General features: G+C 43.9%; 1 protein-coding gene across 1 annotated transcript in view; it reads right to left on the minus strand.

Annotated features, from left to right (window-relative positions):
- Positions 1-12472: 12472 nt before the first annotated feature.
- The window catches only part of LOC147325720 (5-hydroxytryptamine receptor 4), a 72770-nt gene continuing 70589 nt past the window's right edge, over positions 12473-14653 (minus strand). Inside the window, exon 7 of the mRNA XM_086300366.1 lies at positions 12473-14590. Coding sequence (XP_086156492.1) covers positions 14497-14590 — 94 coding nt within the window. The 3' untranslated portion in view covers positions 12473-14496. The remainder of the gene's footprint in view (positions 14591-14653) is intronic.

Genomic DNA, 14653 nt, shown 5'->3' on the forward strand with positions numbered 1-14653 from the left:
ATAGGGAGGAGCTCACTTTCTTCGCCCTCTCATCGCCCGACACTCCCCTCACATTCGGCTACCCTTGGTTAAAGCTGCACAATCCACACTTGGATTGGTCGGGACAAAAGATAACAAGTTGGAGTGTATTCTGCCATTCTAACTGTTTGATGTCAGCGTGCCCCCCGGGTCCCGAGGAGCCCTATGCGTTGGATGAAACCACCCCCGATCTCACTGGGGTGCCCCTAGAATATCACGATTTCAAAGAGATTTTTAGCAAGAGTAAGGCACAATGTTTGCCACCTCACAGACCGTATGACTGTGCCATAGACCTTCTCCCCGGGGCTCCTTTGCCCTCCAGCCGGTTATACAACATATCCAAACCAGAGCGTGCTGCTATGGAGAAGTACATCAGAGAGTCACTTGCTGCTGGACTAATTCGACCGTCGTCTTCACCTGTTGCAGCTGGATTCTTCTTTGTGGGTAAGAAGGACGGGTCGCTACGACCGTGTATCGATTTCCGTGGTCTCAATGACATAACCATAAAGAATAAATACCCATTGCCACTCATTAGTTCCGTGTCAGAGTACCTGCAAGGCGCCACTATCTTCACAAAACTGGATCTGCGTAATGCTTATCACTTGGTACGTATCCGGCAAGGAGATGAGTGGAAGACGGCCTTCAACACGCCACTGGGCCACTTCGAGTACTTGGTCATGCCCTTTGGACTAACGAACGCCCCAGCCACTTTTCAAGCTTTGGTGAATGATGTGCTCAGGGACTTTCTGAACAGATTTGTGTTCGTGTATCTGGACGACATACTCGTCTTTTCCAGATCGCTCCAGGAACATCATGTTCATGTCCGTGCGGTCATCCAGCGCTTATTGGAGAACAAGCTGTACATAAAGGCGGAAAAATGTGAGTTTCATGCATCGTCAGTCTCTTTTCTTGGTTATATCCTGGCAGGGGGGCAGCTGAAGGCGGATCCGGCAAAGGTCAAGGCAGTCACAGAGTGGCCGGTGCCCACGTCCCGCAAGCTACTCCAACGATTCCTGGGCTTTGCCAACTTCTACAGGCGATTCGTCAGGAACTACAGTCAGGTAGCCGCACCCCTAACACGCCTCACATCTACCAAGCACACATTCACATGGTCTGCTGAGGCCGACAGAGCTTTCAACAAGCTAAAACAGCTGTTTGCAACCGCTCCTGTGCTAATTCAGCCCGACACCAGCAAGCCCTTCATCGTAGAGGTGGATGCATCGGATGTTGGAGTGGGGGCAGTGTTGTTGCAACACACTGGTCCATCAGCAAAGTTACAACCCTGCGCTTTCTTCTCTCGCCGCTTGTCTCCGGCGGAGAGAAACTACGATGTTGGGGACCGTGAGCTGCTTGCCGTGAAACTGGCATTGGAGGAGTGGCGGCACCTGCTGGAGGGGGCTGAGCACCCATTCATTGTCTGGACAGACCATAAAAATTTAACATACCTACGGAATGCAAAGAGACTTAATACACGCCAAGCCTGTTGGTCGCTGTTTTTTGCTCGTTTCAACTTTTCTATCTCATATCGCCCAGGTACCCAGAATATCAAGCCAGATGCTCTCTCCCGCCAGTTCGAAGCTGCTTCAGAGCAGTCAGGGGTGCCCTCCATACTCCCTGCCAGCTGTCGGGTGGGGGCTGTCGCATGGGAGGTAGACTCCGTCATTCAGTGGGCTCTTCAAGCAGAACCTGATCCGGGCACTGGGCCTGCTAACAAGCGCTATGTACCCACGGCAGCCCGCTCCAAGGTGTTAGAATGGGTTCACACGGCCAAGTTCGCAGGTCACCCGGGCCGAGGCCGGACGGCTATGCTACTGAAGAGACACTTTTGGTGGGAAACATTGGATAGGGATGTATGTGAATACGTAGCTGCTTGCACGGTTTGTGCTCGCAATAAGTCCAGGAATCACCGTCCTTACGGACTGCTTCAACCACTAACCATCCCACACCGGCCATGGTCTCATATTGCGTTGGATTTCGTTACGGGACTTCCAGACTCGGCAGGGAAGACTACCATACTTACCATAGTTGACAGATTCTCCAAGGCCGCACATTTCATAGCTCTAGATAAACTGCCCACTGCTTCGGAAACAGCTAAACTGTTGGTGGAACATGTTTTCAGACTCCATGGGATCCCTATGGAAATCGTGTCTGACAGGGGTCCCCAGTTTGCTTCTCAGGCCTGGAGAGCCTTTTGTACGGCCCTGGGGGCCAAGCCCTGTTTGAGCTCAGGCTACCATCCACAGACCAATGGCCAGACTGAGCGCTTAAACCAAGAACTTGAGACCACTCTTCGCTGTGTTACTGCCCAGAATCCAGCCTCTTGGTCCACGTTCTTACCGTGGGTTGAATATGCGCATAACACACTCACCGCCTCAGCCACGGGTCTTTCGCCTTTTGAAGCATCCTTAGGTTACCAGCCACCTCTGTTCCCCGAGCAGGAGGCCGAGCTTGCTGTGCCTTCGGTCCAGCATCATCTACAGCGTTGCCGCCGGGCTTGGACGCGGACTCGTGAGGCGCTGTTGCGCGCTGTGTCTCGCCAATGCCACTACGCCAACCTGCGGCGCACGGCGGCACCTACTTACTCTCCGGGGCAGAAGGTGTGGCTGGCGGCTAAGGACATCCCGCTCCAGGGAACCTCCCGCAAGCTGTCTCCGCGCTATATCGGGCCTTTCAAGGTTGACAGGCTAATCGGCCCTGCAGCAGTCAGGCTTGCATTACCTACATCGTTGCGGATCCATCCGGTGTTCCATGTTTCGCAGGTCAGGCCGGTGTTGTGTAGTCCTCTGTGCCCTCCTTCCGACCCCCCTCCTCCCGCCCGGCTCGTCGATGGTCATCCTGCCTACTCGGTGCGGCGTATCCTGGACGTGCGGCGGAGGGGCAGGGGCCAGCAGTTTTTGGTGGACTGGGAGGGGTACGGGCCTGAGGAGCGTTCGTGGGTGTCTCCGTCTCTGATCTTGGACCCGGCGCTTGTTTCTGATTTTTACAGGTCTCGTCGCGTGTCCGGGTCTGCTCGGTCGCCGGGGGGCGATCGTTGAGGAGGGGGTACTGTCATGGTCCGGGTGAATACGGGGTGTTTCCACTCTGCTGGGCTCCACCTTCAGACGGAGACTCCAATCAGCTTCCACACCTGGTTCCAATCAAGTCACCTGCATATAAGACCAGCGTTCACGACAGACCCCTGCCAGATCTTCTGCTAACACATGTTAGTGCTAGGCCGCCAAGCCCTTGCGAGAACTCTGGATTACTGTTTTTTCTCCTCACCGTGTTTTCTTTCCTTTTTCGCCATAGGACCCATCTGCCTGCCTCCCTGCTCAGCTCCCCACTCCAAGCCTATTCTGGATCTGCTTTGGACACTCCTCACCCGGAACCCCCTGGACACTCCCTCCTCGATTGACACTCCAAATCTGCAACGCTGACTTCACACCTCCCTCCAAGCCGCTGCCCCCTTTCTCCATTCCCCCGGATCCCTCTGTGGAATCCAGCCCTCAGAGTTTCTCGTTCACAGTCTTGCCTCACAGTTTTCCGCTCATAGCTTTCACAGTTCATAGCATGCATAGGTTATAGCATTCTTAGTTTTCTGTTTTGTAACTTCGCTCAGCTCTGTAAATAAACTCTGTGCTCACGCCCGTTTTGCCTCCCTCTGTGTCTGCATTTGAGTCCACACCCACTGCCTGGCCCTCTCGGCCGTAACAGCTTTCCTTCAATAACAGCAGGTTTGAACAGCAGGGCCCTATTTCAGGAAGCCGGTTTAGAAAACTCAGTGAAAAACGATACTCAGGATTGAGTAACCCCGAACTGTCCAACTCGGAATATTCGGTTTCAGAAAGGCTGATAACAATTAGTTCAGTCAACGCGGAGTTGCTTTAACCCCAAGTTAAACGCGCGCACGAGGATACATAAAGCCCTGATTAGTGGAGCACAGATTAAGCGAGTCACCATGGAGACGGAGGGAAAGAAGGCGCGGTCAATGTATTTTACAGCGCTTGAGGCCGAAATTCTGATGGCAGCATATGCCGATAACATGCAAATTTTGCGGAAAAAAAGTAACACAGCCTCAGCTGCAAAAGAAAGGGAGCATGCATGGCAAAACAAAGCCGACAGAGTCAATGCGTGAGTGTTAATTTAAACATTGATCTAGGGATTTCCATCCATTTAACACGTTATTTTATTATATTTTATTTTATTTTTTATTTCATACATTTTATTTTGTGATGTGATGTGAGCGCAGGTGCAACCCAACAGGCCCCAAACGTTCCTGGCAGCAAGTAAAAATGAAATATAAAAATATAGTCCAAACAGGTAAGGTGTAATTGTAGTATGAGCCATAGTGCTTGGTCTGTTTGTCCGATGTAAATCAATTGCAGTTAGAGGCTACATTAATTTCCCCTCTGTAAGCACTTATTGAAATTATCTGAGCACATTACAAGTACATATTTGCTTACTCTGTATGCTCAAATTTGACCCGTTATAGCCAACAGAAAAAAAAGCGGAGGCCCGAAAAACAGGTGGGGGTCCTCCACCACCACCACTCACAGAGGCTGAGCAGTTGGCTTCCACATTTGTGATAATGTTGGCAGCATCACATATGATCTTCACAGTGCAGAGAAAACAAATTAGCATCCATTACTATAATGAAATAACTTGTTAGTTTGACATGCTACAGGGAACTATGTACCTGTACATTAATGCTGTGGAAAGACTTCCTGTTCACATAGTCTCCTTCATTTACTGAAGGAGCAATGATTGGAATGTGAGTGCCATCTATACAGCCACTCACGCCTGGGAACCGTGAGAATAAATGTAAAATTTAAGTAGTAGTTCAAGTATCATCACATCATGAATTAAGTTTCGTTCATCCTGATACCTGCAATTTTGTGGCATCCCTCTTTGATAAATCTTGTGGGTCTGTGACCGGGGAACACCACAAACGAGTACAGGAGACGTTTCAGTGCAACTGTAGCATTCCTGACTGCCCGACAGACGGTAGCCTTGGAAACGTGCTCAGCGTCACCAATATTATACAGAAAGCTCCCGTTTGCAAAAAACCGAAGTGCGATACAAATAATATGTACAGAACTGAGCGAATGTCCGCGATGTGTCACATGAGCAATATTAGGCCTGAGGATGTTATTCAAATAAATTATAGATTGTGCTGAAAAACGGTAACGTTCACACAGAAAATCATCAGGAAATGATAAAATGTCCAAACGCGCTCTAATCACTCTCTCCCGGCGGAGAGCTCTGCGGAGAATTTGGGCTTCAACATCTACTGGCTCTTCAAGGAAGGGGCACGCCATGTCTGACACTTCCTACAGTCAGGTTTCCGACAAAGAGGCGGAGAAGGTCAGGGTTAGTTGAAGTAAACCTGCTAGGGGGCAGGTTAGCTTCACGGAGTGTGTCGTCATAGTAACTCACTCAGAATTAATCTAAACTCGCTTTGTGAAACCGAAAAACCAGAGTTTTCGTTAACTCAGGGTATACTTACTCAGAGTTTGCACTAAACCGGCTTCCTGAAATAGGGCCCAGGTGAAAGCAGGTGACAACAACCTTATTATTAAAATAATACAGGGTGGACTTTAATATCACCAACCATTCCCATGTTATTACGGTGTATCCATATAAATGGCCCACCCTGTAGTAACCGTATATACTGTTGTGTGTAAAAGAAATCACACGTTTAGGATATCAGGATAGAATGAAAAGTCATCTGGTCCTTATCAGGTTTTGAAATATTTACATACAACAACACATGAAATATTCCACCTTTCCATTATTTAAATGAAGCACCAATCCTGAAGCAGTATGTGGAAAACAGGGACACCCAATGCACTTGAGTAACTGAGCACCAATGAGTGTGAGTGTTGTGAATTTGTTAGTCTGGAGCATTCCAAGGAGGACGATTATCAGCAGTGAACTTGCCCTCTGTTGCTTCTAAGAGTATAATTAGACTGTATAACAGTCTAATTATAACAGTATAAAAAGACTGAATAAGTATCTCTTGTTTGGAAGGGATGCCAGGAGAAAGTATCTTCTCAGGTTAGGTGGAGACGTCTCGCAATATCACACAAATACAGCAGCTGTCAAACCTGGTGGTGGTGAAGATTTGGGCTTGTTTTGAAGTCGCTGAGTTGAAAGTGAGCTCGTCTGTATACCAAAGTATTTTAGAGTCAAATGTGAGGTCATTTCCTTGGGCCAATATTAGGTCACCCAACAGGCGAATGATTTTAAGCAAATCTTTAACCGAAGGGTTGAAAATGAAAAGAATCAAGCTGTTGCAATGGCCCAGTCAAAGTACAGACTTCAAGTCGATTGAAATGATGTGTCGAGACCTTAAGAGAGCTGAGCCTAAACAAACATCAATATTTAAAAACCTCAATAAACTGAAGTAATGTTGTAAAGAAGAGTGGTTCGAAATTCCTTAACAACAATGTGAGACTGATAAAGTCATAAAGAAAACATTTGCTTCAAGTTATTGCTGCTAAAGGTGGTTCTAAAAGCTAATCAATCATACACTGTGGTTAGTGTTTTGTAGGACTGCAGAGAGCACTTATTTCTGGAAGAAGCACCTGGTGAGACAAAGGTTTGTGTTATACACATCAACTGATATCCTTGGATTTCTGTAATCAGGTTAATTTTTTTATTTTTATTTTTTTAATTTTTAAAGCATTTAATCCAACTACAGTTAGGAAACTGTAGTTGTTCCATCTGGGTTGCTAACGAGAGCAGCCACATTTAACTGCTTAACTGCCCTGTCAAAACGTTAAACAGTAATTTGCCACAAGTCCAAAGTTACATCTTGACAACCTCATGGCACGACATCACCTTCTCTGCATCTTCAGGATTTCTCAACAGTTGAATGGATCCCACAGAAGACACTGATGGATTCATGCAAAGGCTCCGTCAACTACATTTTAACTCCATTTGTCTAGAATTAGCCATTGTCCTGGGATGTAAATGTTTAGGGAAAGTAACTTGAGTTTTAGAGCCTCATGCACAAAGAGCCATTGTGGTGCTCCAGTACAACCCTTCTGGTGGCTGTAGCTCAGGTGGCAGAGCAGGTCAGCCACTAATCAGAAGGTCGGTGGTTCGATCCCAGGCTGCCTCCTGACTGCATGCCAAATATCCTTGGGCAAGACACTAACCCTGTGTTTGCCTACTGGTGGGGGTCAGAGGGCCTGGTGGCGCCAGTGTCCGGCAGCCTCGCCTCTGTCGGTGCGCCCCAGGGCAGCTGTGGCTACAATGTAGCTTGTCATCGCCAATGTGTGTGTGTGAATGGGTGAATGACTGAATGTAGTGTGAAGCGCTTTGGGGTCCTTAGGGACTAGAAAAGCGCTATACAAATGCAGGCCATTTACCATTCAAACTTCCCTTGAATGATGATAATAATGTTTCGGTTAAAAAGTTACCCAAAACAGCTGTTTATTGACAAAGCACTAACATATCAACCGATAACCAAAAGACCTAGTTATTTATTCTACACAGGCAAAAGGTGAACTCTAAGCATGTTGTTTACACTGTTTATAAAGTGGAGCATGCAGAAAAGAGACATACACCAAAACACGTCATCAATGAATAATAACTGAAATATGCATAAAGAAAGAAATACATGCCTAAACAATATCACAAAAGTCTTAATAAGCTCATTTCTTTTTCTTTTTTTCCTTTCTTGCATTAATTCATTCATTAAAAAAACAAAGCTCTTTGGTAGAAGTTCCTCATTCCCATTAATTTACCTCTTGGCTCACTGATTGCACTTGTACCTTTTAGATTTAAATGAATGCAAACAAGAATCTACAACCACTGATGTACATCAGACGGAAAGAAATGTTTGCTACTTTCTTTCAGTATGAAAGACATTTGTGCAGCGTGAAAGAAGACACGATACAGAACATGGAGCATAAAAGCCTGTTTGCAAACACTGGGAAACATGCATGAAGTGACTTAAAATGTTGGTTAAAATGACTGTTTATAAGGTTGGGGAAACCTGCAGTCAGCTGAGACTAAAGAAGTCACTTGGATGAGTGACAAAATGTTTCTCCCACTGAAAATGCTATGTCCAGATGAACAGAATCAACCTTTTGGGATGCATGAAGTGACTTTGCAGTTTGGGCTTTGCTGCAGAACCATGCTATTATAACGAGTGCAGCTGTGCATTGATAGCAAGCCTTTCTCTGTGTGAAAATGCCTTTATGATGTCAGAGGAAAAGGGTCAGACTGCAGCTGATGAAAGGCAAGTAACTCAAATAACCATTTGTTACAAACAAGATATGCATAAAAGGATCTGTGAATGCACAACATGCCAAACTGAAGAATGTGGACTACAGCAGCAGAAGACTACACCAGGTTCCACTCTTGTGTGCTAAGAAAGGAAACTTACACAAGATCATGGGAAACAAACAGGAAAATGGAAAAACATCACCTGGTCTGGCTAATCTTGATTTCTGCTGTGACAATTGGATGGTACAGTGAGAAGATAAAGGCGTGGATCCCTCCTGACTTGTACCAATGGTTCCTGTCCCGTAGTATCAACTGTGCTTTAAATGCCACAGTCTTCCTTAGCAATGTTGCTGACCATGCTCATCCCTTTATGATCACAGCATCTAATGGCTCTTCCAGCAGGATGGCATGGACAACATCTCTAAGGAGTGTTTCCTGCATCTTGAATCACAAAGAATTTAGTGTTATGAGTGGCTGTGTGCAGACAGGAATAGGACCCAAGGTGCAGACTCCGGAGACAGTCGTGAACTCAAAACAGCTTTAATGTAAAACTTAAAATATAACATAACTGGAAAAAAATCAAAAATAAACTTAAACCGAAGGACTGACAGAACACACAGCTAGGTAAACAGTAGATCACGACCCAGACACAAAGAAACACAGGGCTCAAATACACAGAGGGAGCAATCAGGGAATGTGTAACAGGAGGGAAACACAGCTGGGGCAAATCAGGCCTAACGAGACAAAGGAAGCAAAACCAGACACATTAACATCGGACATGGACTTTCAAAGTAAAACAGGCAACATAACACAGACTGAACAAAAGACACAGACTCACACGCAGGCACTACAACAGAGGGAACAGAGACGTGGGACCAGGGCAAACACAGACACTGACTGGACACGGGGATATAGCAACTAAGGATACACAGAGACGCGAACTAGACAAGGGGATACAGCTGACAGGGGAGACAGAGCAACTAGACAAGACAGAGACATAAACCATAAGACAGAACTCAAAGAAACCAAAGACTAGAAATTATAAATAATATAATAAACTCAAAAACCCTGGGGGGAGCATTAAGAGCAATCTGTACCTAATACATTGTCAGGTATATTTTATAAAGTGATATTTGTGTTTAATACAATGTGGCGTAATGGCCTGAAGAGCACAGTCAAAACTGATTTTCAGCTTTATCAGTTGCGTGTATATAGATTTTTCAGCATTTGGTCACTTATTACTTACTATTACTATTGTTTTGGATTAAATATAGACTTAAAAATTATTTAACAATCGTTGAATTTGGATTACACTCCTGTGAGATTTCCATTTTATACCTTAATTATAATAGTAATAATAATAATAACAAAGCAATCATAAAAAGATAGTTTAGCTTAAGTTCCAGCGGTAGACTTGTAGCTCATAGCACTTATCATAGTGATGGAGGCTTTCCTGTGTTGGAAAGCTGACACTTATAACAGGCATGATGCTTTTCCTGTCAAAATCTGAACAAACAAACAGAAGCCTCCCCCCCCCCCCCTCAGTAATATGAACTCCTACTCTACCCGCTGAATAGAAAAGCCCATCACAGTTAGTAGTGTTGCGACGACATCTGGTGGTATTATGCAGGAAGTCTATGAGAGTCTCTGATTTCTGCTTTCTTTATCCCCATCCAATTTTTCTCTGCACTGCACCAGTCATTTTCTAAACTTTCAAATCCATTAAAGACATCTATACTCCGTCGCTTTATAAGACTAATGGGGAAAAACAAACCCCCTCACCTGAACTGGCTCATCTGTTGTATTCCAAGTAGCACCGTGTGTCGGTACTAGTTTTTGCTGCGCAGCTGGATGTCTTCTGCTCATCTTTTACTTGGCTTGAAGAAACAACTGTTTGCGTTTGAGACAGGCCCGGGTGGTGCTGGTTGTGGCTATGCACTGTTCTTTAGCGCAGTTTTCCCAATAGAAATTACCTACAAATTTGCCCAACCAGTGGGATTTGTTTTGAGCTCTGATAACAGGGGGCAGTAGAGAGCCCGCTACAACTCGATGTACACGATGAGTAAAACTTGCTGCATGTTAAAGTAAGATTTGTGCTTCACTGAAGGAATTTTCAAATTCTTTTTTTTTTTTTTGTGTTATGAAAGAAAATACTTGTTGGTTGAGACTAACAGGTTGGTTGAGCAGGAGCATGTCTAATAAGCTTAATGAACTGCTTACAGCTAGCTTATTTAAGTTTTTCCAATAGGAACCATGTGGGACTGCTTCCCAATGAATGAGACACACCTAAAAGTGGCTCTTGGGGCCGTGCTTTGAAGTTAACTCTAAGATCTTGCCTCCATGTGGAAAGAATGATAAACCCCCATGATGAGGTACCACATTTTATATCCTCAAACAAATTGTTTTGCGTTGTGCAGGCCTGTTTGCTATAAGAGATCAGACCCTGAAACAAAAACATCTCCATTGCAGTCAACATTATTTTTTTTCAGTACCATAGATGGAAGTATAAATCTATGTCTTGTTAGGTTAAAAATGATGTTCTGTTCCTGTGTTAGCTTCAGATTAATCCTCGAGCCAAATGTTTTTAGAAGACCGGGTCCAGCTCTGGCACTGTGGTGCTATATGAGCCAGAGCCTTGAGATCTCGAGGTCTTGGACAGGCTATAACCCCAGAAGGATTGCAGCGGAGTCAGAGAGTTGTGAGAAGGCTCACAATATAATGAATTCACCGTTTAGTTAACGGCCAGCAAACTCCCAACCTAAGTCATTTGTTTTGTTTTTTCTTTTTTTAGCAGCACTGGGAATGATTGGAGATATTCAGGTTTGCTGTTACCAAACAGGATTCTGATGAGGGGCTTTGTGTGTAATTACTGCCTACCACCTCCAACAATAATGAAAGCTTGTTAAAAATGCTTCAGCCTCACAGAGAGCCTGCTTTCTCATGCCGGCTTGCTGAAGAAAGGATCACATCACAGAGCTCAATTTGAGACAAGTGAACGTTCAATAGAAGGCACAAATACTACAATAGGCTTCCCCCTGCCAAAATCTGGGGGAAAGAGGACAATCTGCTTAAAATACAGACTCTAAGGACCATATATGTGTATTTTCTTTCCAGCAGAAGATGGATCTTAATGATTTCAGCAATCAGATGGACTATATTAAAGAAACAGAGCTAAAAGGAGCTTGTCTATTGGATGTTATTCTGTTAGGTGGCCAAAAACGCTAATGTTGCCTGGTGCAGAGTCAATGTGTAAATAAACCGCTCTTTGTTAACATGTGCAACATATGAGCCTTATATGACAAATCTATAAATTTTTGTTTACACCTTGTTGCAGATTGGAAGTCAAAATGTTTAAAATGCTTTCATTTCTTGGCATCTTTATCACGTCTAATAAACATGAAATACATGGAGGCTGTGAACTGAGAAGAAAAAGAAAGAAGAGGTGTTAACTGATGCTTTAAATGCAGAAGGACAATATAACGCAGATATTAGTGATGACAGACAGTAGGCAGATAATAGCTTCACGCCTTTGTAAGTCAAACTCAAAACGCGCTGTGATAGATGGAGACCAACTTAGACAGACAACATGTGGGCTAAACTTAGAATAAACCTTGGAATCAAAGGAGTCTGGAAAATGTAAAGGAGTCACCAGTGGTGCCAAACTGTACTGCTTTTAGTTGTTGTTTTTAAATGTAGGCACTATGTCACATCAACTTGTTTTCATATGTTCAATTAGACAAAATTAGTACTAATAGGTAATTACAGGTACTCCCTTAAAGTCTGATTTAGGCTTATGCAATGAATTTATGTAGAGCCTGGGCTGCAGGCTGTGCAGCTGTTCTGCAGTTTCTCTAATGAAACACTAGATGGTGCTGGAATAGGCAAATTACAGTCATTACAAGCTGCATTAGCACATACCTAGGTAAGTAAGTTACAGCGTAGATTTAACATTGAGTTGTAAATCCCACTGAAGGGCTCTTTGAGGTTGTTTTACAGTGTTTCTGCCCTCTAGTGGTCAAATGTCACCTAATTTGCCTTTAAAACAGTCCACTTGATCAGTCCACTGATCAAGCAACTCAAAAGCTCCAAGTCTGTTATTCTTCATTTGTGAAATTCCACACCTTCATACCCACCTCAGCTGAAAACTGCCTTTGTGCAAAATAAACCCGATCCTGAATTTATTACAATCTACAGCAGATGCAGTGCTTCTGTAAATGCAAGCACGAGGCTGCTGATATTTTTTTCATGTTGTGAAACATGACATCTAACAGGGAGGGCAATTGATTATATGAGCAATTGTCAGACTTTGTTCCAGTGAGTGTATTCAAGTCTGATATGCTATGTGTATGTATTCCTCTGTGTTTTTTCCTTCCAACTGATGCCAATTGTTTCCTCACAGGGGGTCACCTGGTTGGGTTTTTCTCTGTATTATTGTAGGTCTTTACCTTACAACATAACAGATTTGCAGCCAACAAATCTCCAGCAACTTCATCATGTCAATACGGGCCAAATTTCTCTGAGGAATGTTTCCACCACCTTGTTGAATCTTTGACACAGAATTAGGGCAATTTTGAAGGCAAAGGGGGTCCAACCCAGCACTGGCAGTGTAATACCTATAGCTCATAAAGCACCCTGTGAGTCGCTATATTGGTATATACATGTACTTATTTGTGCTTCACTGACATAAAGTCTCCTACTTCTCTAAATTATAATTGGTGAACGTAGGCTGAAAAGATTTTCTCCTGTTTCAGTAAAATTTTGCAAGATTTTTTTTACTTTCCTTAAGTCACACATAATGAAATACATGACTGAGAAAGGTTTGCAGGATTTAAGGCCCAACTCTGAGATAAACTGAATATGTGACAGAAGGTTGCAGGTATTTCCTGATCCTGATCCATGTACAGCTGGTTCAGTTTGTAAATTGTACATTGACCTGTATACACTAAGCTTTGGCTACTAGAAATTACTTCTGGTGTTCTAATATATTGCTGTTGTATCTATTTTTTGATATGTGAGACTGCTTCTTGTTTCAAAGTGTCTTATTCATCCAACTACAGTCACTGGCCACTTGATTAGTTATGCCTTGTTAGTACAAGGTTGGACCCTCTTTTTCCTCCAGAGCTCAGCAGTTTGTCTTGACTATGTGTAAATGTAAATTGCTGCCATGTGATTAACTAACTGAATGTTTGCACCTACAGGTGGTTTCACAGATGTACCTAACAAAGTGGCCGGTGACTGTATGCGCCAGTGATTTCTCTTCATGTTTCACAGCAGCCTTATTTACATGAAAGAATACAGGAAACTGGACTCATTCACAAGCACAAACACCAGAGCGGATTTTTCTTCACATTCCTGAAACCTTCACTTTTTCAGACACATTTATGGCAATGCGCCTGAACTTTCAGTGCTTTGTTACAGAAGTTTATCTTATAAATTTACAAAAGTAAAGCATATTCTCCAACACAGATCACCGTCATTCTCTGCAGAACGATGAAAACCACGATAAATGTTTTGACATACATTTTTTCACATTGGCGTAAAGCTACACTTCAACTTTGCGGCTGGCCTGCATACAAAAGTCCGGCCATGTTTTATGTTCCATGAAAACGTTATGCAGGTGCTTCAGCACTGTTTGAACTGCATGATGCCGCTGATGCCTTTCCTGGGAGAAATCAAATCAAAATGTCCATGTCTTCAGTCTTTGGTGTTTTTGTTCACAGCAGGATTAGAAATGAAAAACAGAAATTATGAAGTCCTTTTTAAAAACTCTGTGTCAGACTCCAGTGCCACCTTAGCTGTTTAGTTTATGCTGGTAAAAGACAGGAAAAGAAAGCAGTACTGTAAAAGAAGCCGTATTCTTATATGAAAAAACATTTGTATGAGCAGCAGGCAGGTAGCTCTGCCACAGCTTGTTGTTTTAAGTTAGGTTAATGAGTCTCACATTATGTTAACATGGATGGGCTTGCAGTTCGCTGATCCCAGGATCCAGACTAGTTCTTTGGGCTTCATAATAAGAGCATGCCTGGAAACATTTGCACAGTTCCTTGATCCAACTATTTTATAACAAACAAGTCCGTTCTGATGCTCCACACTTGAGTAATGAACATCTTTAGAGATCCATGGACAGGACCAGTAAGTAAAGTAAATCAGACAATGATGATGCATTATCATAGCTCGAATATCCAGAAGGGACACGATCACTATTATTTGAGGAAGTCCACCTCAAGGTTCATCACAGTTCTGTTTTTAAAATAGTCATCCTCATAGAGGTCCAAGAGAGTCCTGGGATTCCTGCTCATTGGCCAGAATTGTCCGTCCATTGTCGCTGTAGCTCCGGTTTGGCAGGAAGGACAATCTGAAAATTAGACAGAGGTGCCTTTAGTACACGTTAGTTAAGCCTTAAGTCAGACAGTCTTAA

Source organism: Aulonocara sp. 'chitande type north' Nkhata Bay, linkage group LG7, assembly GCF_057382095.1.
Source record: "Aulonocara sp. 'chitande type north' Nkhata Bay isolate Kocher_YH1m ecotype deep benthic linkage group LG7, A_spYH_male_GT1.1, whole genome shotgun sequence".
Lineage (NCBI taxonomy): Eukaryota > Metazoa > Chordata > Actinopteri > Cichliformes > Cichlidae > Aulonocara > Aulonocara sp. 'chitande type north' Nkhata Bay.